At 37.6% G+C, this 27,685-nt stretch overlaps 3 protein-coding genes and 1 non-coding gene across 4 annotated transcripts in view; 3 read left to right on the top strand and 1 right to left on the bottom strand.

Annotated features, from left to right (window-relative positions):
- LOC131791845 (protein phosphatase 1J-like) overlaps positions 1-9,873 on the top strand; it is a 10,353-nt gene extending 480 nt beyond the window's left edge. Inside the window, exons 2-11 of the mRNA XM_059109221.2 lie at positions 1,191-1,317; positions 1,568-1,810; positions 2,265-2,377; positions 3,706-3,790; positions 3,913-4,031; positions 4,823-4,889; positions 5,726-5,833; positions 6,298-6,393; positions 7,169-7,224; positions 7,714-9,873. Coding sequence (XP_058965204.2) covers positions 1,191-1,317; positions 1,568-1,810; positions 2,265-2,377; positions 3,706-3,790; positions 3,913-4,031; positions 4,823-4,889; positions 5,726-5,833; positions 6,298-6,393; positions 7,169-7,224; positions 7,714-7,930 — 1,231 coding nt within the window. The 3' untranslated portion in view covers positions 7,931-9,873. The remainder of the gene's footprint in view (positions 1-1,190; positions 1,318-1,567; positions 1,811-2,264; positions 2,378-3,705; positions 3,791-3,912; positions 4,032-4,822; positions 4,890-5,725; positions 5,834-6,297; positions 6,394-7,168; positions 7,225-7,713) is intronic.
- Positions 8,871-17,339, bottom strand: LOC131795902 (uncharacterized). Its single transcript, XM_059113505.2, has 8 exons — positions 17,136-17,339; positions 15,315-16,229; positions 14,579-14,722; positions 13,753-13,940; positions 12,586-12,637; positions 12,127-12,263; positions 11,617-11,706; positions 8,871-10,822 (listed from the first exon to the last, which is right to left on the bottom strand). The coding sequence occupies exons 1-8, from the start codon at positions 17,241-17,243 to the stop codon at positions 10,630-10,632; spliced, it is 1,827 nt and encodes a 608-aa protein (XP_058969488.2). The 5' UTR covers positions 17,244-17,339; the 3' UTR covers positions 8,871-10,629.
- Positions 13,046-13,118, top strand: Trnat-agu (transfer RNA threonine (anticodon AGU)). Its single transcript has one exon. It is a non-coding gene; the product is annotated as a tRNA-Thr (tRNA).
- Positions 17,340-17,464: 125 nt separating the features above from the next.
- Positions 17,465-27,115, top strand: LOC131795893 (traB domain-containing protein). The gene is made up of 10 exons (XM_059113493.2): positions 17,465-17,528; positions 19,155-19,382; positions 20,222-20,418; positions 20,736-20,876; positions 21,399-21,509; positions 21,607-21,657; positions 21,990-22,078; positions 22,855-23,027; positions 23,805-23,913; positions 24,471-27,115. The coding sequence occupies exons 1-10, from the start codon at positions 17,480-17,482 to the stop codon at positions 24,604-24,606; spliced, it is 1,284 nt and encodes a 427-aa protein (XP_058969476.1). The 5' UTR covers positions 17,465-17,479; the 3' UTR covers positions 24,607-27,115.
- Positions 27,116-27,685: the final 570 nt, after the last annotated feature.

Below are 27,685 nucleotides of genomic sequence, written 5' to 3'. Positions count from 1 at the left end.
TTTCTTTTCCTCTTGCGTTGGAGGTAAAAACCTTCGATTGATATCAATAAAAATTAACCTTTACTCATTGAGTTTTGACTGGATTCTGTCGCGAGTCGAGCTTAGTTTCTTATGTCCACAAGCGGTGTGAGGTTAATTATGAATGAGTAAGACTTGTTTTAGTGCCCTGTTCGACTCAATTCTTATTATTTCGGACCTCGGCAAACCTCCTTTAACAGGACTGTGTCTTATCGCCATGATTTGAAGGTAGCTAGGTATCGATTTTATTCCAGATAGTTACTTTCTTTATTTTTCTAATCTGTTTTTGGATTTAAGGGTATAATGGCGATATTTGCCCTGATAAAGCAATTCAGTGATCTCAATGGGACACCGAGGATTTTTAAATTTTGGTCCGTCAGCATATGTATATATACTTCCTGTTGACTTGAAAATGAAATTATGACACATAATAGCTTGTTGTTTAAATTTATTAGCTAAAAATTTAGAGTTAAAGATAATAAATATACAATGAGTTTAAAGTTTTAGATAATAACTACACGATGTTCAAAAACCTCTTGTGTTTGAGAGAATGAAATAATAATTAAGCAATATGTCTGCTCAATTCTGCAGTCTGTGTTAGCTGTTGATTCTGTTGTGGACTTGAATGCCATTTCTGGAAGGTGTTGCTTGCTTCTTCATCCTTTAAGAATGCTGTCTGTTATGCATCTTAATGAATTGAAATAAAACCCAAATAGGGATTAAAAATGAAGATACAGAGACAAACATAATTATACCTGTCTGAAAAAAAAAATAACAATTGTAAATAGGACCGTGGTTTGCATAACAGAGTTTTAAAGTTGATGTTTTGAGCATCAGCCCTTTGTCAGAGCAAAAGACGATTTTGCTATTATACTTTCCCACAGATGCAGTACTACAGTTTCTTTAGAAACTTATTCCCTTCATTCATTTATGTGGTTTGCATAGTTTGCGGTGTAATTATTTCTATAAAAAAAATTCACAAAGATAAAAAAATTATGAATTGCAAAATATTTTTCACTTCCACGTATGACCAATAATTATTTTTGTCCTACTATATCTGTAATGAGATCATGGGAGTGAGAGGATTTTTCTCATAAATGTTATCAAATTTTCATATCAAGCCACATTAACAAGTTGATTTTAATGAATAAATACATAAAAATATTCTTTAGGGCAATAAATGCTGGTAAAACACCACATAAAAATGAAGATCAATCGGTGGCTGGAATGTTCTGCTTAAATGTCAGCAAGTTGACCCAGGAATCAGATGGTGATGGAAGTCCAACCCATGTTACACAGGTATGCATGTCTGTATGGTCCAACCTTAAATTTCATCATTTCCAGTTATATTCATTAAACTATATCATTCCAAGAATGAGTTTTTAATTCAATGGTGTCTTTAAAAAATCCCATTAGTACATGTACATGCATGTCACTTGACATCTGGTTGGAACTGATAACTTGAAATTTAACTTATGCATTTTGATTTTGTTAAGTGGATAAAAGTTGTTTAATAAGTACCAGAAATGATAATGTTTTCAATTTTCAGACCAAGATCCCTTACGCATATTTTGGTGTATTTGACGGCCATGCTGGATGTGGAGCAGCTCTGATGGCTGTCAATAACCTTCATGTCCATATAATGGAGAAGTTGCATGGAGTAAAAGAATTGTTGGCCTATGAAAATGATGAAAAACTTGCTGCAGCAGAGGAATTATCTGAAGCTGTTATCTCTTCAGTGACAATTGATAGTCTTGTGATTGGAGTCTTAGAAGAGGCCTTCTTTGAAATGGTGAGTTTAGAGGCATCTGGTGACATTTACATATCCTGTGAACAAGTTCTCTTATGCAGTAGGACTAAAAGAAATGGTGAGCTCAAATGAATTTTTAAGGGGCAAACTGAGTGTGAAACACTATTTGCAGCTTGCTTCTATTGCACCTGCTGTTTCTTTTCATCTAAACCCAACATGGAGCCATCATGTGATTAGGAGAAAAGTTTTTTAACCTGGGAAGAGTCAATGCTTTGCTTTGAAGATCAACAACAAACCTGGGTGTTACTGGTCTGTCTCAGTTACTGGGTTTGTGGAGACAAGCAGTAAAGTGGCACCACTGTTATGGTAAAAATCAAGGGCAGGGGGTACTAGAAATATAAATAACCCTCCTGCAGTTTTTTGCTCACCCATAATCCATTCCTCAATAAAGATAAACACTTAGAATTTATTATTATGAATTAATGAATTTTAACAGGATGAACAAATTCGAAGAGAGAAAGTCACCTACAGGATTGATGGAGGCTGCGCATCAATTATTGCCCTGTTTCTTGGAGAGAAGTTATATGTCGCTAATGCAGGGGACTGCAGGTAGTCTCTTTAATCTTAGGCCAAGGGTAGATATTCATGGTTTGAACAAATTTGTTAAGGTCACTGTCTTTGACTGACGTGTACTCATGTTATAACCACTTACAGCAGAGGACATGTGAGCCTATTCCAGGCTTCAATTATTATAATGGAGCAAAATTGCAAACAGGGTGATAGGAGCAGAGGAGTGAAAAAACAAAAGAGGTTTGGGTTGGATCAGGTAAAAGAATCCAAAGCAAACTTCCCTTGTTTTTTTGCTCCTTTGCTACTTTAGTGCTGTTTACTATTGTGCTTCATTTTACTAACCCTTTACTCCTGAGATCTCATTAGTAATTCTCCTTACTGTCTGCCAAATGATTCTCATAATGTTAGTTTGGAGAATTTAGTATTAGATCAATTAGTTATCCCATAATTGATATTTTTCTTAATTCTCATCACTTGTCAACAGATATTGTATAGATATAGTAAGGAGAAATTCTGTCTTGGTCACTCATGGGAGTCAAAGGGCCAACTGAACACCTGGAACAGGTTAAGGGCATTAAGGGCTATTTTCACCTAATACCAAATACATTTTTTTCCTCTTAAAAATTTCACACCATGGGTGTTTCATTCACACAGAATCTCCCTTGCCATACAATACTTTAGACACCTAGCCATTCAAATATTTGAAATCTAAAATTGCAAACAAAGTAGTCCAAATTTTGATGTGTGCAGAGTAACCAAATGGATTACCCAAATTTTAAAGAAGCAGAGGTTTGGTTGCATGGATGTATAGCTAAGTGAGAGGATGCCATTTTGATTTTGTGAAGTGACGCTTAGCACATGCACCTGATGGATACTTCTTTTTGAACAATGCAAAAAACCTTCTGTTACTCTGTGCTCTATAATTGGTTCTTGTGATCACAGCAGAGGTAAGGACACATTGGCAAATCAAAAACAGAAAAGTATTACTTGCTGTTGTTAAGGTTTGTGTAACTTTCCTGAACCCTCCCAACCCCCTTCAATGTTAAAATGAGGCCATGAAAAAAAAGGAAAAAAGGGCTCTTACTACATTGGTGTATTTGCTTTAACCCTTTACACCCTAACATCAGTATGCATATTCTTGATGCTGTTATCTATACATTTTGTAAGGTCCTGACAAGGAGAATTTGTTTCATAATCAAGAGCTTATTTAGTTGGCGATCATTTTCTTTATTCTCTTGACCTTAATGGTTAATTCAGGAGTGATATTGTAGGGAGAAATTATATGCTAGTCACTCTCAGGGGTGAAAGGGTCAATATATTTTAATTTTATTTTGTTTGTTTTGTTTCTGTTTTAATGATTTCATCAGAGCAATCCTAGTCCACAAGGGCAAAGTTATTCCTCTTTCATATGACTTCACACCAGAGACAGAGAGACAAAGACTTCAGTTACTTGTAAGTTGTGAAAAATTAGTGAACCAAAAAATATGTTGCACTTGTTTGTTATCTAACAAATTAGTAACATTCATGAAACATTTCTGTGTGATTTGACTTATGAATGCTTTGTTCTCTGATAGGCTTACCAGAAACCTCAGCTTTTAGGGAGTGACTTTGGCCGGCTTGAATTTCAACAGAGGGCCAGGAAAAAACATATTGGTCAGAAGTTGCTTTATAGGGATCGACATATGACAGGATGGTATGTTTTTCTTCTTCTTCTTCTTCTTCTTCTTTTTTTTTTTTTTTTTTTTTTTTGTGTTGCTGCCAAATCACAGAGTATATCATCTGGAGGTTACAATCAATGTGCAAAAAAAGCGCTGCCCTATCTATTCACCTTCTTCATCCATTGTCTCCTCTGCAGTTGACTGTTTGCTTCCACAGATCTGTCATATTTTCTAGAGGCTGTACCACCATGTTTTGTTTGGGTCATTGAAAAGTTCTTAAATAATTGTTTACTGTGCGTGGGAGAAGGGGGGGTGCCATGGGGGGGAGGTTTGGGGGGCTGTGGGAGCCAGGGCTAACGGGAGGAGATGGGGGGTGAATAAGACAATGAGGAATGAGAACTGGAAAGGCTGGCGGATAATTAGACGGATTGCAAATGAATAACTTGGAATATATTACGTTTGTTAGAAGATGAACAGATTAGGAGTTGGTTCTGTTGGTGTGCCCCACATAACTAGGGTTGACACCTGATGGCTGCCTGAGTTCAATTCCCCAATGGGGCACCGAAGGAAGAACTCAGTGGCAGGATTTTAATTCTTAGGACTCAGGACTCAGTTGCTCGATTAGCGCTAACCCGGGGTTGAGTTTTAATATAGGTTTCTAAATTTTACACTATCCCTGGGTTATCTTAACCCAGCTTTGAACAATCCGGGTTTACAGAACGTTATGGGTAGTTCATTAAGAATCTGACCAGGGAGTAGTTAGAGAGACTTAATAACCTCTTACAAGTTGTGACTCTGATACTCTGACACTTCTGCATTTCAACAGGGCTCTTAAGACGGTGACCGAGGAAGACACAAGAAAATTTCCAATGATTAACGGTGAAGGAAAGAAGGTATTGTCAAGACTCATTCTATTTATTTTGTATTTTCTTTTCTGTTTCTATTCTATCAGAACGTACTATATATTATGTACGCTCGTCACTTTGATTATACAGTTAGAAGGAGGTCAATTGGAGGTCATCTTGCTAATATTGTATTCCGTCCTTTGATTGAAACAGCCATAACACTAACATCGTAATGCTTTCATCCTATCTTTTGCTTGCGGTAAAATGCACTCTGAGTGGTGGTAAGACCTTTTTAGCCTTTAACAATTTCTAATCATGCTCAAGCGAAGGAACTACGTCTCTTGAGATGTGTCTAAGGAGGAAGCGCTTGAGAAAAGTGTGCGCGAGTTTCAAAGGACGCGCGTGCGAAAAAACAAAAACAAAACGCGCGTTCTTGAATCACGAGCAAGGCTTGAGACCATTCTACTTCCATTTCCTTTAATAATTGCGCTCTGCTCTTACTTCAGAGCCTGCCACGCACGATATGTAACAAGTGATTCTCCAAATTAATTTTCATGTGTAGTTCAAAAACTTTAACGGATCAGGTTCTTCATGGTGGAAGAACTAGCCTGTGTGCAGGCCCTCATTTTTAGTGCTGCAGGACGCGTGTTTCTCTGCCCACGGAAAGAGACGATCTGGCGATCTGGGGAGAGGTTTATCGTGCTAGAACTCATGCTGACCTCTCTTAAGCTCGTGTTGCTCAAGGCCTTTTATTTTTGCGCGAACGAGGAAACGCTCGTGCCGAAGCACTACTGATCAGGACCTGCTTGCAAGTTACGGAAGAACCCGCCAATTTACGGACTAGTCGTATTGTTAAGAAGCCGTATGATTTGTTTGTTTACCAGGCCCGCCTTTTGGACACCATAGGAACAACTCGTGGGTTTGGAGATCATGATTTGAGAGTGGCTTTCTGTAGCCTTCCTATTAAACCTTTTCTCACTCCACAACCAGAGGTAAGCGTTTTGCGGCTACTGATACACCTTAACTGATACGGGAGTCATCAAATAGGAGCTGTAGTAACAGACATGGGAGTTATGATGGTAACAGCGTGATGGAACGAAGTTTGCAAAATAAACTCTAATTTGTTCCTGTACCGCAATCCTCTTGGTCAGCGAAGATGTAAGCGGAAACATCATAACTGGCTGTCAAAATCAACGAATAACCGGCGCTGGCCAAAAGGGTTGGGGCTCGGGAGGCGTGATCGAAGATAAGCACTATGGTTAGACATTTTGGTGTGAAGGATCGAAATTACTAGCGAACCCTCTATTGCTTGGATGTGTTGTTGTTAAATAAGGAGATGGCGGTATTTGATAAACTCGACGGTCATCGAAAATCTCATTTATGCCGCATTCTGGCTTAATCGTGGAAAGGAAAACCCCTTTACCGCTACATGTGTCTGTTTTCGTACTCCTCACAGGTTCGGAAGTTTGACTTGTCTAGCTGTAAGCTCACAGAGGATGATGTTGTGATAATGGCTTCCGACGGACTCTGGGAGAGATTATCCAGTGAAAAGGTAATGAAACTCGTACTTTATTTTTTTTATTAAAGAAAAAGTTGACTTGTTGCGCAAATTCAAATGATTGTGCTTTCAAAAGCGGGTCATTAAGCCTGTCATTTTTGTTCCTCTTATCCATCAGTTATGTGAAAAAAGCTCGCTTCGAAATTACTGTGTATATTTATTCTGTTTATTTATTCTACCGAATCCTCTCATATCGATTTTTATTCATATCACTTTTTCTTCTCTGTAGTCCACTGGTACATTCCATCATTTACCTCCTCTTCGACGCTGCACAGTCTCCACTCAATTCTTGACCTCACTACTAACTCCTCCCCCATTTTATTTCCCACGCTAGTCCATACTTCACTTTAAGCTTCCCCATTTCTTTCCAAGGTTATTCGTCACTTTAAGTTCCTCCACACTCTCCATCCCGTGCATCCTCTATTTCCTTCCTCTTTACTTCTCACCCCAGTCTCGAGTGCACTCTCTACCCTACTTCTCATTTCATATCCCACCTAATGGCTCAGTACCCCTTTTGGCTTCTCCCTATAGTTCACTCCTCGCACGCAACCCCCTTGCTTTCAATTCCACTTCAACCCAAATGGCTCAATGTATACTCGCCCTCCACTTTCCGCTCTGTTCATCACCACTATCAAACTTAAACCATTCCCCCCGTCACCTCACAACAGTACCCATTCATTTCACACCACCCACAAACTTGTGGGGGAACTTTTCATCACGTATTCGGCATGAAGCCCAAAACCTCTTATAACACTTTACTTTTTTTCAGGCTGCGGCAATGGTAATGGATACGTTTTCCAAAATTCCAAAAGACGACAAAAGAAGGTAAAGTATGCATCAATACTTTAACAAAGCTAAGCAGCGCTTTCTTCCATTTCAAGAAAGTAAATTTTGTCAACCTTTGCACCTTGACATTAATATGCATATTCTGCACACTGTTCTCTATACTATTCCTAAGGTACTGACAAGGAGAATTTGTTTAACAATCAAGAGCTTCTTTAGTTGGTGATCATTTCCTTTAATCTTGTGACTTAAATGTGTGTTTCGGGGGAGGGGAGGAGAGGGGGGAGGGGGGATATTATAAGGAGAAATTGGATGCTTGTCACTCTTAAGGGGTTAAAGTTAAGAATTGTGCCTTTTGTCGATAGCGCAGATTTGTTCCAAGTTTCTTTTATTCTGATGATTAGCCGATAATGGCCCTGCTTTCGGAAAACGGCTTGCGTCTCGGAAATGAAACCCACGGACAAAAATGCGGTAATTTGCTATCGCCAAATGGAGGCCATTCTTTCTTTGACGTCCACTTTTTTTCTCCAGGTACGTCATGGCAGCCCAGGCCCTTGTTGGGGATGCGCGAGGCACTCTGAATGAAAAAGGTTGGAGAAGAACCAATGGCGAGTTAGCCTCGTACGATGATATATCGACGTTTGTGATTCCCCTTAGTGAGTGCAGCAACGAAATGGCTAAATTCACAGTAGAGTACGATACACCGACTGGGAAACCAACGCACTCAATTGACAATGAAGACGATTAAAGCACTTTCCAGACTGTTTAATAGAAACTAGAACGGTTTTTCCGCATGGATGATTTCACCTTGTCGGTGAAAAGTTAAGGCGGATTGAGTAATAACACCAATTATATTGGTCACTTAACCGAGGCGGACTGATGACAACGTGGTTCACTCTGCCCGTGTGTGAGCGCGGTATAAGTTAGTAAAACTTGCCTGTTTATGATTAAATGATTAGGGGCGCTATTGAAGTAATAGGTAGTGCAAATAATTAATTAGGTAGCATAATGTTTAACACATTTAAGTAAGATATACGCAAAATACCGTCGTATCCATGGGGAATTAGTACCATTTTTGGAAAAAATATTACAGGAACATTTATTTTTCGTTAGTAGTGTCTGGAAGAGCGAATTTAGCAGTTAACTGGTAAATGTTCCCAGGTTAGATATTGTTTTTGGGGTTTTAACCACCAGGACGTATCGATAAATTATTAGTTGTACCACTTAAGCCTCATTTATTTCAGTTTAGGTACCCGGGACAACCCATCCTTAAGTAAAAGATTTTTAACGACAGTTACTATTGAAATGGACCCTTCTTGAAAATGTCCGCAGAAAATGAAAATCATCAAATACATACAAACGTATACAAATATACTTACCTTCAGCTACATGACCACCTTTTATTTGGTCATTTTGCTTCTGAAGTCTCATCCAGCTGTTATTTCAGCTGGCGAAATATTGTTAATTTTAAGAGAATGAAGGACATTTTGATTGGCTCGGAGTTCATGCCTCACCCAGGGTCATATACAAGCGTATGCAAGTATAAAATATTTCAGATCCTCATTTCTATGAAGATATGGGTAGTGTTAGTGCGAGGTTTGGACATTACACTTTGGAGCTGTGGGGAATATTCACCATTATGATACATTTAAGATTCAATTTCGGCTGAACGCCATTTTCGAGAAGGGTTTATTGAACGGCTGCCCCGTTCTTCATCGGGAAGACCGGGTTACAAAATCAATCTTTGAGTTCGTTTGTACTGGCTGACTGTTGGAGGTAATCAGGGTTAACCACGTTCTAAATCGAGACCAGCGGACACCTGAATCGCCTTTCGGAGTACCTCCACTTCCAGCCCCCTAGCTCTTAATCAGGGGAGACATACGCAACGCGGACTGTGCCGTCAGGCGGAAAATCGCGGGATGTCGGTGGAAGCGTCGCCCTCCCGCTATTTCGCTTTTATCCACCTACAGTGACCGCGAAACAGGTTACCCAGTCTCTTTTTTGTTATGTTTCTCATTATTGATGTGGAATAAGGTGGCTCGTGGAGGGTACTTTGTAAAGGGGGATTGTCTTAGCTGCTGAAGGGCAGACAAGTGGGACCTCAGAGGCCTACGGTCACGAATGACAACATTTTACTCGCGCATTTAAATTTACTTTGACCAATGGTGTTTGTGGTCAATGTATCGAGGATAATCAAAATTGTCAGGTAGTTAGGTTGTTATAAAGATAATGGGATCACTATCGATTTACAGCTAGTTTAAGGTAATAACGTTGGGGTAATTTCAAAAGATTCAGTTTACAAAGAATATTTCGGAGGTCTTCCACACCTGACCTGAATTCCTTTTGCAAGTAGGTGTTCTTCTGTAATTTTGTATAGGATTTGTGGCCAAGTGTAAATGAGGCGTCTTTAGGAAAATTCAGGTTGGGAAATTGGGGTTTGTACTATCCTTTCGGAATCCTTTAACAACATTTACACCGAAATCAATCATTCAACAGTTTCTACCCGCACGTGTCTAAGTTCAACTTTAAAACATTATGTAATACCACGATTGTACGCAACTCGTGTTTAGGACTCTTAATAGAGTCATCATTAGTGAGCTTTACGCCAACGCGTACTTAATTTAAAATTGTCGTGTACGCGTTAATTATTTGATTCTTCTGCAACGAAATAAACGAACACAAGTAAGTTGTTTCCTTTGTTCCGTAATCTTTCTGGACCGTCGTTCTACATTGAGCAAGGGCTTAGGAACTGCAGTTACGGAGCTGAAAAGTGGAAACGTCAACAGCTTTTCCCATAAATGTCACCATAAAATAACGTAAAACTTGAGAAATTTTTAATTTCTGTTAAAATTCATTGCATAGCTTTTGACTCTAAAAATTTTTTTCGTATGGTCTTTGTCCAATACGTACATCTTTTTATCTGGCACTCTCAGGTAACACAAACCTTTTTCACTTCGCAGTTTACTCTTAGACGGAACTGTTTCTTTTAATGTTGAAAAATACACGGCGCTGTCGAGCGATAATTAAGCTTTTAATTTATGGAGCGAGTGGATATTTGATAATTTCCTCCCACTGAACAAGGATCTTACGTGCCAAGGATTTCCAACCGTCTTGATCTATCCTCTGGAATGTGCTTGTATGTAGCAAATTTTAATCATCCTGTGGTTGATTCTTATTATTAACTCTTTACCTCCCAGAAATGATTAACATGAAAATTCTCCCTATAATATCCATACACTATTCAGCAAACAGGTAATGAGAATATTCAAACTTATCAGGTAGAAGCCGCTATCTTGATCTAGCACCAAGTTCTCATAACTAATTTACAAGGAAATGTAAAGCAGCTAGAGGGGAGAATTAACAATCAGATCTTGGGAGTTAAAGGGTTAACGAACTGTAATATGAAAACCCAAACCATGGCTATGAAAGTGCTGTTTTCCTTCACCCTCACGGCAGAGCCATCATATCCAGCAGTGAGTTAATCTTCGTATTTAGCCATGTCACTTGTTGGGGTATTAATCCCTCAAGCCAGTCTCTCGGCAGTTCAGAATATCCAAATTTACAGCCTAACAAGGCCCCAGCCACAACTGCGTTACACGTAGCATGTCCTCCCTGCATCACAAGTTCCGTTATCGCTGTCCTGTTAATAAGCAATCAGCGTCCTTTCAAAATAGTAATAATTTTGATACTTATAACGCGCATATATTCATTTCATATGCTGAGAGAAACAAATATTCCAAATAAACAGAAAGTGTTAGAAAATCCCAACTGGCAGGAGGCAGACCATTGGGCTATTTAGACAGCGCATACGAGGAGCTGAACAAGGGGAGACTGAGAACAAATCCGGTGAGTAGGAGGGTGGAGGACTTGAACCCAGAACCACCAGATTACAAGTCCAGCGCCCTAACCATTCGGCCACGCCGCTTCTATCGTCACCTCCTCCTTTCACTCTCTGAAGGGAGAAGAATTTCAAACGGGAAAGAAGAAAAAAATCTGTGGCACATTGTTTGATTTCACATAGCCTGAAGAGCTGGCGTATTTTTGTTTTTTTGAGGTTTTACAAGCAAACAGAGGTTTGATAATTATATCTTCGGAGGTCTTCAAAGATATAACCGATAAGAGGGTCATTAATACTCTATCAAACACTAAAGTGCGGTAACTACATCTCCAACAAAACCCTGGCAACGCAGGACCAAATAGATAAGTATTTCCGCTTTTAGCTATGACGTTGCAAATGTTTTTTTGTTTTTTTTTCAGGCTCCAAACTTCTCCTCCCTGTATATTATCCAAAAGATATAGATATATATATATATATATATATATATATATATATATATATATATCTAGATATATATATATATATATATATTTTGGATAATACTCAGGGAGGAGAAGAAATGGGTCATTGGTAAATGATCAGGCGTATGCGCTTACTTGTAATCTTTCATTGATCTGAGTGCCACCAAACCAGCTCCTAAAGGCTTCAAAGTGTAATCCGTCATCCGAGGCTCACAAAACTCAACGCTGAAACGAAACACTCCTTGATTAGATTTAAGAGCAATTTCCGGCGAAAGTAATCCAGAATTGCTTTACTTTGCTCTGTGCTGCGTTCAAAAAAACTTGCACAATGCTCTTGACCAATCAAATGGAAAACTAAAACCAATCACGACGATGGTCGCTGGCAGTTTAGGTCGGTATTACTTTGGGTTCCCATTAGCTCTTAAAGGTATTTTACTTTTTCTGATTGGACGTTGTGATTACCATACCTTGGGACACTCCATCGAAAAGCACTCTTACAATAACAACAAAAACAATGTTGATGATTATTATGACGAAAATCGACCATAAACCGTTCCTTGATTTAATTAAAAAAAAAAAAACAAAACAATATAAAAAAAATTATAAAAAAAGTTATAAAAATTGGCCAAATAAAAGCTGACTTACTCCTGCCAGGTCTGGCAATTGAAATAATGATGAAAATCCTTTTGATGAAAGGGTTCTACCAAGTAAACCTTTCCCTGCTCTTTCGATTTCTCAAGTAATTCTTCAAGAGAAGACTTGCTCGTTAATTCATGTTGCCCCTTGCAATAAAAATTATAACAAAGCACAATAAATATTTTAACACTTTGCAAATTTATCCTCAGTCTATAATTATATTTATATTAGCTGTTGTATTTAAGGCCACAGCACCAATAGAGGAATCCTAAGTAAACTCCAGGAATCAATGGCACAAATGAAAAAAAACAAACAAAACAAAACAGTATGCCTCTTATGAGAACCAAATTTTCTGAGGAAAAAAGTTGCTTTCTGAACATCCCCTTCTAAAATATTTTTCTAACATTTGCCCTCAGATTGTTTGCAATAATCAAGTCTTTGTCAAAGACACAAAGTAAAAAAATATACCTGTAATATCAATGCAATGATAATGCATACAGCAACACAGCTTGCAATACACCTGAGAATTCAAAGTGCAAGTAAATAAATAAAGATTGAACAAAAAAATACTGGAGGAGCCATTAGATTGGCAATATTGTTACAATCCTATCCATGCTTTAGTCCAAGGCATTAGACAGAGGATAATGTTAGAAAAGGTAATAAGCAATGATTGTCTGTGAATATGTGAAAGTCATATATTTGAACTGCAGATAAAGACATGAATATGAAAGTGATCTTTGCAGTTAGGAACACTTCTTAAGCAGTAGTGAAAAGAAGGCCTTCTTCTTCTTCTTCCTTAACTGTGAAGATCGCTTTCATATTCACGTCTTTATCCGCAGTTCAAATATATGACTTTCATATCTTCACAGCTGTTTATTCACCACTTCACGGGTTTATTTGGAACCAACACAGTGGCCAGCTCCCAGTTGGCTTGTTAGCTCAGTTGGTAGAGCACTGCACCAGTATTGCAGAGGTCATGGGTTCAAATCCCGTACAGGCCTGAATTTTTTTCAGGCCTTCTTTTCACTACTGCTTAAGTAGAAAGATTGCTTTCATATTCAAGCAATGATTGTATAAATCAATATACAGTAGACAGTTTGTTACAGCAGTTGAACACATGATCTATTGGCATTTTATTGCAATAGCAATGTGGGTTTCAGGCAACAATGTGCATCCAAGTGATGAGAGATACCAATTGGGAGCAAACTGGGAAATGATCAGAATTCTTTCCTAACCCCTTTCACCCTTCAACTCCCATGAGTGACCAAGACAGAATTTCTCCTTACAATATCAATAAAATATCAAGCAGACAAGAGATGAGAATAAAGAAAAGTATCAATTAGGGGATTATAAGTTGATCGAATACCAAATTCTCCAAACTTACATGATGAGAATTGTATGGCAGACATTAAGGAGAATTTATTTTACAAAATAATGGGGGTAAAAGAGTTAATGGCTTTCCCCACCTTTTCCAAGCCTCACTAAGTGCTCTTAGTTTTCTTTAGATTCTTCCAATGGACAATAATGTACACTTGGAAGCATGAACTTTATAAAGTCTTTCATCAAATTTTGACTTTCTCTTTTCCTATCACCACCTACAACTTTTCAATAAATACAATCCATAGAGCTTCTTACCTGGGATCACAATGAGTAGCCTTGCAAATTCTGACTGCATTTGTTGCAACTTCATTTAAGTTGTGAAAGTGAGCAATACCCAGAGCTGCCACTCTCATTACTGCTCCATTAGATGGTGATTCAAACTTGTTTGCCACTGATCTCGCAGCAGCATGGGGATCACTCATAAACTGTGGTTCACAAACAACCTGGAAGGATATTTAAAGGAGTTATGTCACAATTTGTCCATCTTGTTAAAACCTTTATCATTTTCAAATGTTCTAGTTTCATTTAAGTTTTTCTCACAGATAAGGTGTAACTTTTTTACCAAATGCGAAGTACGTGTATCTTTATAAGGGTTTTAGTCTACCCTTATTGATAAAAGCAATACTCATTTACATTGGAAATATTGTTCTGCTATAATAACTTTAAATTTTATAAAGTGCAACTTGAGGGACTTTAAGAATTTTGTCACAGGATAAGAGGAAATGGTTTCTAAAAGGAAGAATACAAACATACCTGTACAATAATTTTTGACTGGATTTTTTTCAGATATTAAGTAAATTATAGTTAATCAGTTCATAAAAGATTTGAGAGGTTATTGATTTCCCTCTCATCTCAAGACTTCTGAACAGACCTCAGCAAAGACCTATGAAAGCTGGCAACTAATTCTAAATTAATATTATTGGATCTAACAGGATAAGAATAACTCACCCAGATAGACATTACTCTCACTGTTAGGAGAAGGCCAAAAGAGAAAAGAAGATCATGTTCTTTGTCAAAGGGAACCCCTAATTTAGTAACGAAGGAGTTACTAGTCATACTGTATTGCAAATACATCTCTTACCTTAGCAATAACTCCCCTGACCCCTCTACCGACAGTATCTCCCAGTTCAGGAAAGCCGTATTTACACCAGGTAAGAAGGCTCTTGGCAAACTCCAGTTCATCAACAACACCAGCCCAATGAAGGATGTTCTCAAGGATCAAAACCTTTACATTTGAGATAGCAAAAGCAGATAAAAGGTACATGTAAATAGGACTAAATCAAATGGCTGTTTGTTTTCAACACTTTCATCTATCTAATCATTTTACATGTAAACAACACCTTCAATTGTCCTCACACTACATTTATATTTGAAAGTGACCTAACCAGCCGTCTAAACCTTTACAACTTGTGTGCACAGGTGTATTTCCAAGTTGAAATAACTAGTATGTATGTGGCATTGCAGAGGGGGCTTGGGGCAAAGGTAACACATAAATCCAGTGACAAGGCTTCATGTCTCTTCACTGTCAAAAAGGTTAAACCCAGGTTTTTGACAGACTTAATTCAGAGTAATTTGGTTTTATCAACTGAGTTGAATTCTTAGTCTTGTATTACCCCCACTGATGCAGCACTTCAGTTTCTTAAAAAAACTTATCCCCTTTTTCTATGCAAGAAAAGAGAGATATTCTACTTTCCTTTGATTCAAACTCATCATTTTACTTTATCATATACAAAACCTTGAGAGGACACATGTGCAAGGAGTACCTGTTTGCATAGCATATTTTAAAACTTAAACTGTATCTAAAGAGCACGACTCACAGTCTGGTCAAATGAGTCAGTCCAGTCTCCTTTCTTCCATTTACTTCTGTGTCTGTCTTTGACCATGTGCTCCCAGGATAATGAATCCTTATCATAATGAAACTGGCACTCATCAGGCATCATAAATTCTGTGCACAATCCCACAGCATCACCGATGGCTGCTCCATACAGACAACCAACAATCTTATCCACAAGTTCATCAGGCGGAAGGTAATGTGCATTTACTGGTGGTCTAAGAGGTGTCTTAATGCGGCTTGTAGCATTTGTATTTGTTTGTGTTTGGACATACTGTGTTCTTGCTGTGTGAGGGTTTGATGGTGCAAGGACAAAAACATCACCCCTGACACGTGGAAATTCATTGCTTTTTCCTAAGAGCTTTCCTTCTGGTTCTTTTGGATTTTGATTGCGTAAATATGCCAAAACTGATTCAGAGCCTTGATTACAAATTTTCTGTGGTGGACATTTACACTTGTTGAAGATTGCCAGGATCAGTTTGAGAGATTTGGATTTTCCCAATGTTAATGGTAGTGCATCAAGTTCATTGTAACTGACATTTAAACTTTGAAGTGACTCCATACTTCCAAGATTTTGTGGTAAGCATTTCAACTGATTGTGTGACAAATCAACTTTTTGAAGTCTTGCAAGATAACAAAATGATTCTGGCAGTTCTTGTAACCTATTGTTATTTAACAGTAATGTCTTCAAGTGGAACAGGTAGCCAAAGGAATCTGGTAAATAAGAGAGGCGATTGTGGCTTAAATCAACAAATGACAGATGAGGCAAGTAGATGGCAAATTCAGATGGTATGTAGGTGAAACAGTTGAATGATGCATCAAACTTCTCATAGAATGACACACTGCTCAACAACTCCAATGGAAATTCAACCAGTGCATCATGACTATCTTCCTTTGAATGCTGGATGAAAAGACAAGCAAACAAACAATTTATAAAGAGTTATTATAATAACTTTGATATGCAGCATCTATACTTTCCTTTCATTTCCAAGCTCTAAAATGTAGACATCACTAGTTTCACCTAATATCTTAAATAAAGTTAAAGGCTATGAGCTCTAAGGTCAAGCTTATCCCAGTTTCTGGAACATTAATTAGATTAACCTAATTGCTACTTTCCCTATAGAAAGAGTGAAAGTCTCAAGGTATCTGCAACCAATTACGTTTTCAGATACTCAGAGTTTACTGGTACTCATCTATAGTCCTTGGTAATATTGCTCAGGGTTTGGAATTTTCCTTTTTTCTCCACAAAATTCCAGCCACAAATTCAGCGATCGTTTCTTCATTTCAATCGGCGATAAATAAAAAACGGAGGGTTGATTCAAATAGGGAGTAAATTTGCATGAATGAATGGTCAACCAATTTGCAAAAACTTTGAAGTACTTGTTTTTTCTTCATACCTCAGACAAAATAACTTTCTTACGATTTGATATTGCGCTCCACAAGTAATTCACCTCGAAAATTTTCGCTGGAGAGGTTATTCTACCGTGACCGCAAAGAGCTCAGTTGAGTAGGCTAATGACAAGTAACCAAAGAAGCTTATTCCATAATCGCATGACCTTTCAAAGCCGCCATAATTTTCACGCTATTGAATGCCTTTTTTACTCTCAAGTATGTTGATACAATTAATACCGTTAGACTTTAAATTTAATGACTAAACAACATAACATAAACACAACTTAACCATAGAGAACTTAAGAATCAATACTCATTGAAAGAAGGAGATCAGTCTTTAAAAAAACCCGATCATCCAACCAAACGAGGCGATTTTCCATATCGTTTCATAACTTACGCTCCCAATTATGGTTACCTGTTGATATTCCTCATATGCTAGTGATCGACTTATATTGAGCTCTCGAGGACTCAAACCTTGAAGTTGACCCACGTTGACTTTAGAGCTAGATTCTATGTTTCCCATTAAATTATGAATTGACCCCTGTGTCTAATTTCGGCGAATTTTCTACGTTTCTATGAAATGATTAGGTATTCCTCAGTTGAAGCATACTTGGTACGAACCGCTGAGACTCTCGAAATCTTCACACTAACAGAGCTTTTGATTGGATTAAAGATGCTTTGGCACACGACTCCTTAATAAAACACCAATGGGTGTTCGCCTTACATAACGTCTTTTTAGTCAGTGATTCATCAACAAAAATGGCTGACACAGGTGATGGAGATCAAAGAATATCAAGTGAAATAGACGGTACGTATTCGAAATTTAGCGGTGAATTGTGATTCGGCAGAAACTAGAGTGACTTTTTACCTAAATGAAACAAGTTGATTCCAGAAAAGTTAAAATTTCAAAATGTTCTGTTGTTGTTTCATGTTTCAATTAATGTAGTTTTCGTAATTTAGGATTTCGATCAGCCCACTCTCAGGTAACTTTCAGGATGTTAGACTTATATCTGTGGCAGGTATTTCTCTCGGTCGTCATCGTTCTAAGAAATATAAGGGAATTGCAATTTTTTTCACGATTGATTTGGACTAGATATGATTTACTTTAAAACTTTCCTTTGTATCTTTTCGATGTAAGCTCACGAAACAATTGATGTCGACATAGCTTCCCAGAATTTTGAACTACCAAAATATGTTTGATAATAACAATAACAATGAGGCTTTTGCTAAAAATAAGTTAGCTTGAAATAAAACCTTAATTTTGATTTTTAAACTAATTATGTACTAATTCCCCCAAACTAAAATTCAGCTCGTTTTGAAGGCTTATTAACTGTAAGCTAATATTTTAGTGTTAGCTAGGATATAACAAGGGGTTGCCTGGTTGCTATGGATGCATGTATATTTTGCAATTAAAGATTGTTTTGATCAAGGCATATGAGTCTCGTAAGGCCTTAAAATGGTGAACAACAGTCAAAATAGGAGACGTATTTGGTTTCTGTGAAATGAACAAAAAAGTACTAGTATTTGATGCACACTGTTCCTAGATCTTATGGTGGTCCAGTGCATGTTATTCTTCTTCAACACATTGTCAGGTACCCTTGAAAATCCTACTTAAATAATTAGTTACACTCCAAGTTGGAGCAAGGTACTTTTAAGTGTTGATCCCCCTTAGCAACCCCCCTGGGTATTTAAACTCGTGAAGACTGGCTCATGAAAATTTTTTTCCCCCCCCACTCCCCCAGGCTAAAATTTTATGCAAATGCTCCACTCAAGCACAATTTTTTATTCACAATTCTTTATGTGATCAACAAATGTTGTAGAATTTAGTAAAGTCACATTTTAGTTTTTGGTGTGTTATTTTGCATCTTTTTATGATGGGAAACTATTCTTTTTAAGCAACTCCTTCATGAAAGCACGCTCTTTACCTTTAAACTATCCCTTAAAAATCAAAACATGTATTATGCTGTCAAAACTTGACATTTTCAGTTCAAATTCCCCACCTCACCCAAGTAAGATTCAAATTCTCTACCTTTCAAGCAGGGATAACAGTCAAATGTCCATGGGTCACCTCGAAGGAGGGGGGGAGGGGGGTGTATTGGTGCACTTTAGCAAAGGTTCCTGCCAACACAATATAATGACTCAGAAAATTGGTCTTGAACACAGATGGTTCTCTCAGAGTCAAATGAACAAACCATCGACTCAAAGTGCTTGCCCTTTTAACAAAGTTTTGCAAACATTACCCCTGAATTAACTAATTTTTTTTCACATGTACTACTAAAGAGAAAGATGTTTATTGTCTTGTCATGAGCGATCATGGAGAGATCAAAAACATCCTTCTCTATTTCTTTACCAAGCTCAAAACTTACCATCTCCCCTATTCTATGTACTAATATAGTTTCAAAAACATTATTTCTCATTTGAATAAACATTTCAGAACAAAAACCAGAAAGTAGCCAAGAGGTAGAGAGTGAAGAGGGTGACAATCTTAATTTTGAAGATGCAAGGGAAGGAGGAAATGATGAAAGCTTTGGTGACAGTGATGAGGTTGAGGATGAACAGCTCATGGTGATAGAGACTCCAGAAGGATTGACCCTTGTAGAACCAACAGATAATTCATCTTTTTATATTGTTCAGGAACACGAAGGACATGAAACCCCTCTAGGTACATTTAACATTCATGGTGTGATCCAAGTTTTTCAGCGGTTGCAAATCTTTCCATTTTAGATTTGATTTTGTTCTGTCTTAAAACCTCCAAAATTTTGAAACAGTGGTAAGCAAAACATTTTGAAGCATGCAAAGATTTGTACCACGGTTTTTAATAATGCTTTGAAGAGTGATCTTCTTTTTAGGACTTCATCTCGCATGCCTTTCACAAAAAAATTATTGGGTAAAAGTCACCTATTTGTTAACATACCTTTTCAGCATCAGTGAATAAATCCAACATTAGAAATATGTTTAAAAAATATATAGAGGATTATTGTTTATTAGTAAATTTATGATACTTTATTTCAGTTGATATTTGTGAACAAAATATTTAAAAAGCTGTTAAACTAAGTCTTGGAAATACATTTGTACATTAGTATGCTCTTCAAACTTCCTATTTTCACTGGAGTGAATATTCTCTTGTTCTAATGTGAAGAAGCACTTTGTGTTGATTAGCCTACTTTCACTAGCTGGACCATTAGAACAACCAAATTTAGCATACATATGTTAAATATATGAACTAGAAGGGAAAGTAATTTTGAAACAAAGGCTTTTCTTTTCTATCCACAAGAGGATGAGAGATGCAATAACTCTGTATGTAACTTATGTGAGGTTCTTGTAATCCAGAGATGGATTGACAAATCTTGAACTGTGAAGAAGGAGGAATGTTGAAATCTCATTTAGGGCAATTTAAATGCATGATTTCAGACTTGCTGTAAGGAATCTGTAGCATAGGTTAAAGGACTTTTTCTTTCACTTTGTTCTTGAAAATTCATTTTGGTTTCTTCTTCATGATAGGAATGCCTCCTGAGCCTGAAATCCCCCAGGATGTTAGTATATCTGAAGAACTCCTAATGAACATCCAAAGGTTGAGAAGAAGCTCAAGCCCAGAGCTCCCTGATACAGTAACCAAGCTTGAAACTCCTGAGGGCTGCAAAGTTTATCTTGTTGGAACTGCTCACTTTAGTAAGGAAAGCCAAGATGATGTGGCAAAGGTAAATACCAAATGACTTACCTCTGTCAGCAACAGTTTTATTGACACCTCTCTCCGAACATAGCAGTTGAGTTACTGAGTTAGTAGAAGCTTGTCTGGTGACACCTCACTACTGTGGATTCCCAGTTTAAATGAAAGATTGCTGAATTTCTTCAGTGTAAAAATTATAACTGACTGAAACAAACTTCCACCATTGAAAACAGATTATCACATCCACAGTTTTGCTGATACTTCCTTACCAAAATTATTTTACTATAACACAACTCAAATTAACAGTGTTTAATGGCCAAAAATGTGACAATGATTACTTTGTTGCAGACTATTCAAGCTGTCCAGCCTGATATAGTGTTAGTTGAACTTTGCAAAAGTCGAGTCGACATTCTTAAATATGATGAAGAATTTCTACTCAGGGAAGCAAAGAATATTGACTTGCAAAAGCTGAGACTTGCTATTAAACATGTAAGTACAATTTGTGATGCCTTTATTGATCACAAAAACCACTGCACACCACAATGTAGATGTGCTGTAACTGGTTGTAGGTTTGTGTGTAATTGTAGGGCTGGGGTGGAAAAGAGGTAACTAGGATGTTAGAAAGCTAAATATATGTTCTCACAGAGATAATAAAAATATATGTTTACTTTTACCACGATTGCATCTTCATAATGGGAATTAAACTGAGTGGAGTGCAATTTGGTCTGATGGCAAGGATTACCAGAAATGTCAAAATGGATGTATTACACATTAGAGAAGAGAAGGGCATGTGTGGTTAGCTAATCATGGTGAAGATTTTCTCTGTTTTCTCAGTCTCAGAGCCAGGATTTTGGCTAGGTCATAGCAAGATTCTAATCTGAGGGACAAATGTCTTTATATTCTGCACTTTGATATTTTTTAGTTGCTTTGTACATAAAGACATGGTTAACTTTTTCAATTGAGGAATTGTGCACATGATCTCTTCATAACTTGAATTTCTTTTGCTGGTAGAGTGGGGTAATAGCTGGTGTGATGCAAGTTCTCTTACTTAGTGTGTCAGCACACATAACCAAGCAGCTTGGAATGGCCCCAGGTGGAGAGTTTAGAGAAGCTTACAGAGAGGTGAGATAAAAATCTTTTACATGACTGGAGTGAATGGAATATTGTGCTTGTAATTGTGGTCTGAAAGAGTTATATTGTATCTTATTTTATTTTGCAGGCTAGGAAGATACCAGAATGTCAAATTCATTTAGGAGATCGTCCCATTCAGGTACAGCATACGTTTACTTTTCTCATTTTCTTGTACATGCTTTGTCAAGCCTTAATTTTTTTCAGTCTCTCTTTCCTTGCCTGAAGCTTAATAGATTTTGAAGAAATTGTAAATTTACTAAACAAAGGGTTTTCTTTATCAGTGGGTTTCCTTATCTGCTGTTGTTGTGGAGAAGGGTGACAAGGTTAATGTTAGTGTACAATGTAGTGTATTGTATTATTATTGTTATTATCATTATTATTATAATTGCACTTAGAGTATGATTAGACCATATTAATGTTGATAGCGCACTTTGAAACTGCCATATTAATGGTACCCATCTGCCTCTTCAGGTGACACTTTCTAGGGCAATGGCTGCATTGAGTATATGGCAAAAAATGAAATTAGCCTGGCATCTTATGATGACTAAAGATCCCATTAGGTATGTGCTGTTCACTTGTGTATGTAGATCTTAAATATTAGATATGGACTGTGTTAGATAAGAGACTGATTGTGACCTTATTTTGATATACCTCAGTAAGGCCTACCCTATCAGGGTAGCTTTTTGTAAGATTCTGCAGGATCTTGATCCTGATCCTATGAGTTCTGTGCAAAATCTATCCACAGAAAATTAACTAAGCCTTTTTAAAATAACACTGGAGCACACATGTTACTGGTATGTCTTGTAGGATGGAGATGCAGTGGTCTTGAGGTTAATGTGCCAACTTGTTTTGACTTTACTCTCACTTTGCTTCTTCAGCAAAGATAGTAAATCAAACAAATCTAGATTTGGATTTACATTCTTCTTCCTCACCCATTTCAGATCATGCAATGATTTATTCTGGAGGTTGCATCTGTTCTGTTTTTTAACATAATCCCATGTGCTCAGCTACATGTATGAATTTCACCACTGTAGGAACTAAACCCATCAAAGGAATCATCATCATATGATCTCAATTGAGTGTCATCATGGATGTTGGAATGGGAAGGGTAACCTGCAGTGATACAGTGTCCTGTCCAGAGAGGGCACAGGTTGCAACTCTCTCTCTGCTATTGCTCTCATTGCGACAATTTTAGAGGTGTCAGGCCTTATGTTGACAGCATTGATAAACACTGAGAACCAAATCAATGAGTACAATATTTGTTATTGTGTCCGTGTTGTAAACTTTTATTGCTGAGCATGGGTTTGGTTGAATGTTCTGCCTTTTTACTTTACAGCGCAGAGGATGTAGAGAGATGTAAACAAAAGGACCTTCTAGCTGAAATGTTGGCTGAGATGACTGGAGATTTTCCCACGTTGTATAAAGTTTTTGTTTCTGAAAGAGATCAATACCTGGCGAGATCACTAAGATTATCCGCCATGCCCATTGAAATCCACAATGCCGATGGAGGTAACTGACGAGTTTATTAGCAGTATATCATCGCTGTGAAATTATGAGATTGCTTAAATTTTTCCGTTTTGTTGTTTTTTATACTTCAGCTTGTTTCATATTTAATTGTTTTGATCTGCTTCTGATCTCCGCACGCACCTCTGGTTGATCATGCAGCATTCTGGATATGAAAAATTAAATATAACTTTCATCATTTAGCCATCCCTCATACAATTCATTTTTGTACAAGTTACAACATAACATAGGGACAAATTTATTATGTGCTATTACCTTTTGTTGTAAGCTTGTCCTCCGCGATGTTATGATTGTACGCGAAAATTTCACCCTGTGAATCCAGCTCGGAAAAGTTGCCGTAGTTTGAGTGGGTGCAAAACCTAATTTTTACTTGAGAGATACCACAATATATCAACTCAGTAGGTTCTAAAAACGTGGGAGAAAAAAAACATCAGAAATCGACAGGGAACTTTGATGGTTAGGAATGGATAAAATTTAAAATGACTGCAAATGCCAAACTCATGATGCTCAAACATTGCATCTCGAGACATTCAAAGTGAAGGTAGAGATCTTTGCCTGTCCAGGATATGTTCATGTGCCTCGGCTAAAAACAAGGTCCTGCGGATTACAGGGTTCCTCTGCTCTGTGTTTCCACTTGAGAAAATACTTACATGTACCAGCGTGTGCTTCCCTTAATGAAGACCCATGTCAGTACTACGTGTTTCTTTTTTTGTTGTTCTTTGTTCCAAAAACTCGACTCATTACTTTCTTGTGCTGTTGCAGAGCCTCAAGGAGTCGTCCCCAGTGTTGTGGTGGGTGTGGTCGGAATAGGACACGTGGATGGAATTACTGATAATTGGGAAAAGGACATTGACGTGAAAGAACTATTAAGGTAAGCTTTTGGTTTTAATTTCTTTGGTTAGAACATCGTTTCGTTTTCAAAAGCATATCCGATAAGCGTATGTAACATTCCCGGTCTGCAATGTCCCTCACACCGGGTGCAGTTTTATTGGAGTTTTAAGAGGGTTCAACTAGCACTAGTGATACCCGAGGTTTAATCCTTCCATGTAATAAATGGTTAAAATTCTATTTAGAAACTCTTAACAGTGACCAGTTTACATTTACTTATTAACTCAGTTGATAAAACCAAAGTATCAGTTTAAAGGAGATTCGAGTTTTTGTGTCTCGTGTCATTGTCACTCAGTTGTGGCTTCTCAGACTATAACCTTTTCTTCTCCCTCCACCGTCTACATCACTTCCTGTATGACGGGAAATGTGAATGCAGTGCGTATGATTCGGTTAAGCTTAGTTGGTACGTTTCCTTCAAACCTCGAGTAACTTGGGCGATCAGAGGCTCGAGAGCGCAAAATGTGGGCTGGTTTGCAGCACACAAGCTTATCCAACTTGGGAATAGTAAACGCAATGAAATGTTTGTTTCACTTCTTTCAGAATTCCAGAAGCAAGCAGAGCAAGTAGGCTTATACGCCTTTCATTGAAAGCCTTTGTAGGGATTTTCCTCGCTTGGGGAGTTTACAAACTTGGAAAGTACACACGAATAGGCTCGTATATTCCATTCTTAAACTGAATAATAATCACGGACTTGTCAAATTGGTTTTGGTAATATGAGCGAATATGGCCGCGAAATTAGTGAATATTTAAATGTATTTATTCCTTCCCAAGATAGGAAAGGGGATTGTAAAGTGAAGGGCTGAAACTGTGTTAATCTTGAAAGGGTGAATTTTCACATTTCCTCGCAAGAATACAGTCAGTATTTGAACAAAATCTAAAATCTGATGAGCATTGTCCTCACCACCTGAACGAGAAGGAATTGAATGCTTTGAATCGATAAGAAGTATGTTACATCAAGGCTTTTGGAGGAAATTTAGAGTAGAACTTTTACAAGTAAATTTTAACATATCTCACTTTTATCGTCATTGATTACAGAAATTAAGAGATAGACTGAGTTGTGCTGCTATTAAATTATTTTACTGTGACATACATTGGTTTTTAAAGAACATTATAGCACCCTTTAAAAAGATTTTGATTTATTTATATTGTCGAGTATTTGTTTGTGACCAGTACACGTGTCCAATGACATATCATACGATTGCATGGATTGCGTGCTCGAGTACACAGTGTTATTATTCTGCACTGTATATCACGTGATGACTTTTAGACAGGCACTCACGTGATGTCTTTTAGACAGGCGCAGCTATTTAAGCCTAGTAGTGAGAACGAAGCTCCCTCCACCCTGAGTCAGATGAATTTGAAATGCAACTTAACTTGTCTACTCTGGAAAACGAACAAATTATTTCCCGTCCACACTACAAGGATCACAAGTTACAGAAACATTTAAATGCATCTTTGAGCATGCTAGCAGTCAGGCTTGATGATCAACGGCGGGCTGGTAAGTATGCTCACCTTCCTCCGATCGAAGAGCAGACGCGAGAAACAGAAAAAACATCTAGCCTAGCGTTTAAAGAAGACCCAATTAGTTCGCCATAGAATTCAAGAAGCTTTGACGTTTAGTTTTACGTAAAGATCTGTTTTCAATTTTTTTTCGGCCGTCCAGTCTGAAACGTCAGGGTAACGTTTTCAAATTTATCCTTATGGGAAGCGTTTTTGAAAAGCTCTGTTTTCAGTGAACGCGTTGACCGGGTGGTTTGTGCGGGTGGTAAAATACTAGAAACTGATGCTTTTGTTGCGCCAATTCACCTTCATATAATTTTTTTGTAATTTGGTGATAAGGAACACGCGGACTTTGTTGGCACATATGGCGAAATCTGGTACTAGAGACAATCAAATGAAAGAAAATTGAAGCACATTTCCTGGTTTGCATTCTAACGGGTCAGTTGAAAAGAAATATTTCGCAGCGCACAAAACAAGAACAAGAATCGCGCAGACTATCATTGAACTTGCACGTGGTCAGCACGCGACCCGATCCCGTTGAACAATCAGGGTCGTTTAGTACTGTTTTCATAGTTGTCAGGGCGTGTTCTGCGCGCGCTTGACGTCACAGTGTCCTCAGTTTATGAAATCGGCGCGCGGAAGGTGGATGCGTCATTTCTCTGTTGCAATTGCCTGCGAAAGTTTGCCAAAAATTTCCGTGAAATGTGAAATTGAATAAGAATGGGATGTGCTTTGAGCATCTAGAAGAAGACAAATATCATACTCCAAGTGGATCAATGCTTTGAACAAAATTCGTCAAAAAAAAGCGCGCTTTTGCGTCACGACTTGTTCAACAAAGCGACAACCAAGGTTTTTTTCCCGACAATGTGTTAGTAGCCTTTATAACGTTAAACACGTGCAGCACATGCATCAAAATTTTGAGTCAATTGAGTCAGCTGATGTAAGAAGGCGAGTGAAGAGCTGAGACCGGTTTACCTTTATGATAAAAATTTATGGAGTGAGGCTAGTGCGATCACCTTTTTTTCTGTTTAGTACTTCTTATCCATAAGTTAAGTTATAGCTATTCCTTCCCTTTAGATAGCTCACATCAGAACAAATCGCATAATTCCGTATGTCGGTTAATATTGATCAGTCTTGCCGATTTTACATGGACGATCAGGCGATCTTTTGAGGGAGTTAAAACCTTAAACAGTAACAAATTTGCTCTACTCTGTGTTACAGCGGAGTATTGAAAATGATGAAAAAAGTGAGAAGATTCTAATACAGGTACTTAACAAGACATTTTTATTTTAAGGAATTGTAGAGATGTAAAGACAGTATCTTCCAATTTGTTTTCCGTTTGAGGCATTTCGGTGCAACAGGCACTCCTTCAAGTTGTCGTCCAATATCACTACATTTTATTTTTTGTTTGATAAGAAGGTGTACTTTTGGGGCTGAGGCTGAACTTTCTTATTTTATTTACTTATCTTTTCTTTTATTTTTTGCTATTTGCACCTAAAAACGTTCTTAATAAGCTTCTAAAGTGGTGCGGTATAGTATTACATTAGATTAAACTTCGACTAGAAACTGAGTTGGTCTTCAGTACATCGTGCGATAACGGAAACTGCATTGTTAACTATAGAAAATGTCCCTAAGAATTTAAGTTTAAACTATTAGACTACAGTTTAACATTTTTTCTATTATTTATACTTCTCAAAAAAACAAATGAGCGAAATAAACTAAAGACGCTCTTAACTGACTCACAGCAGGGTTTGTTCTTAAAAATTTTTGGTTAATCTTGGCCTGAACGTTCTCTTAAAAAAGGTTCTTTAAAAACAAGAAATGATAAGAAGAGTGTACATTGCCCACGGAGGTAGCACACATCATTTTCTGGCCTTTCCATTCTCGATTTGTTGTCCACACCTTCATCAGCTTCTACTTTACTATTGTTTTCAGCTCGCGCTCCAGTATACGTCTGGATTGAAGCCATTTAGTGGAAATAATCTGCAACGACCTCCGAAATGTGCATACGGAAAATAACAGGTTGCACGTGTCCTCACGCGCTAAACAATCAATGATTAGTTAACCAAATGTTACCACAAATTAAACAAAAGGAAGTGAAACTTTTAAGCTAGTTTCAAATTCCAGCGACTCCGGTTACTTCTGGGACTAATTTGATTCAGGTACTAATTTTAAAATCGATCACATTGCCGTTGTTAATCTGTACTGGTTATTGCTATCAATCAAAACAGCCAGCAGCTGCGTACGTCAGTTCC

The sequence above is a fragment of the Pocillopora verrucosa genome, chromosome 14, assembly GCF_036669915.1.
Source record: "Pocillopora verrucosa isolate sample1 chromosome 14, ASM3666991v2, whole genome shotgun sequence".
In the NCBI taxonomy this organism is placed as follows: domain Eukaryota; kingdom Metazoa; phylum Cnidaria; class Anthozoa; order Scleractinia; family Pocilloporidae; genus Pocillopora; species Pocillopora verrucosa.
The sequence above is the reverse complement of the archived record's forward strand: the minus strand, read 5'-3'. Positions and strand labels throughout refer to the sequence as shown.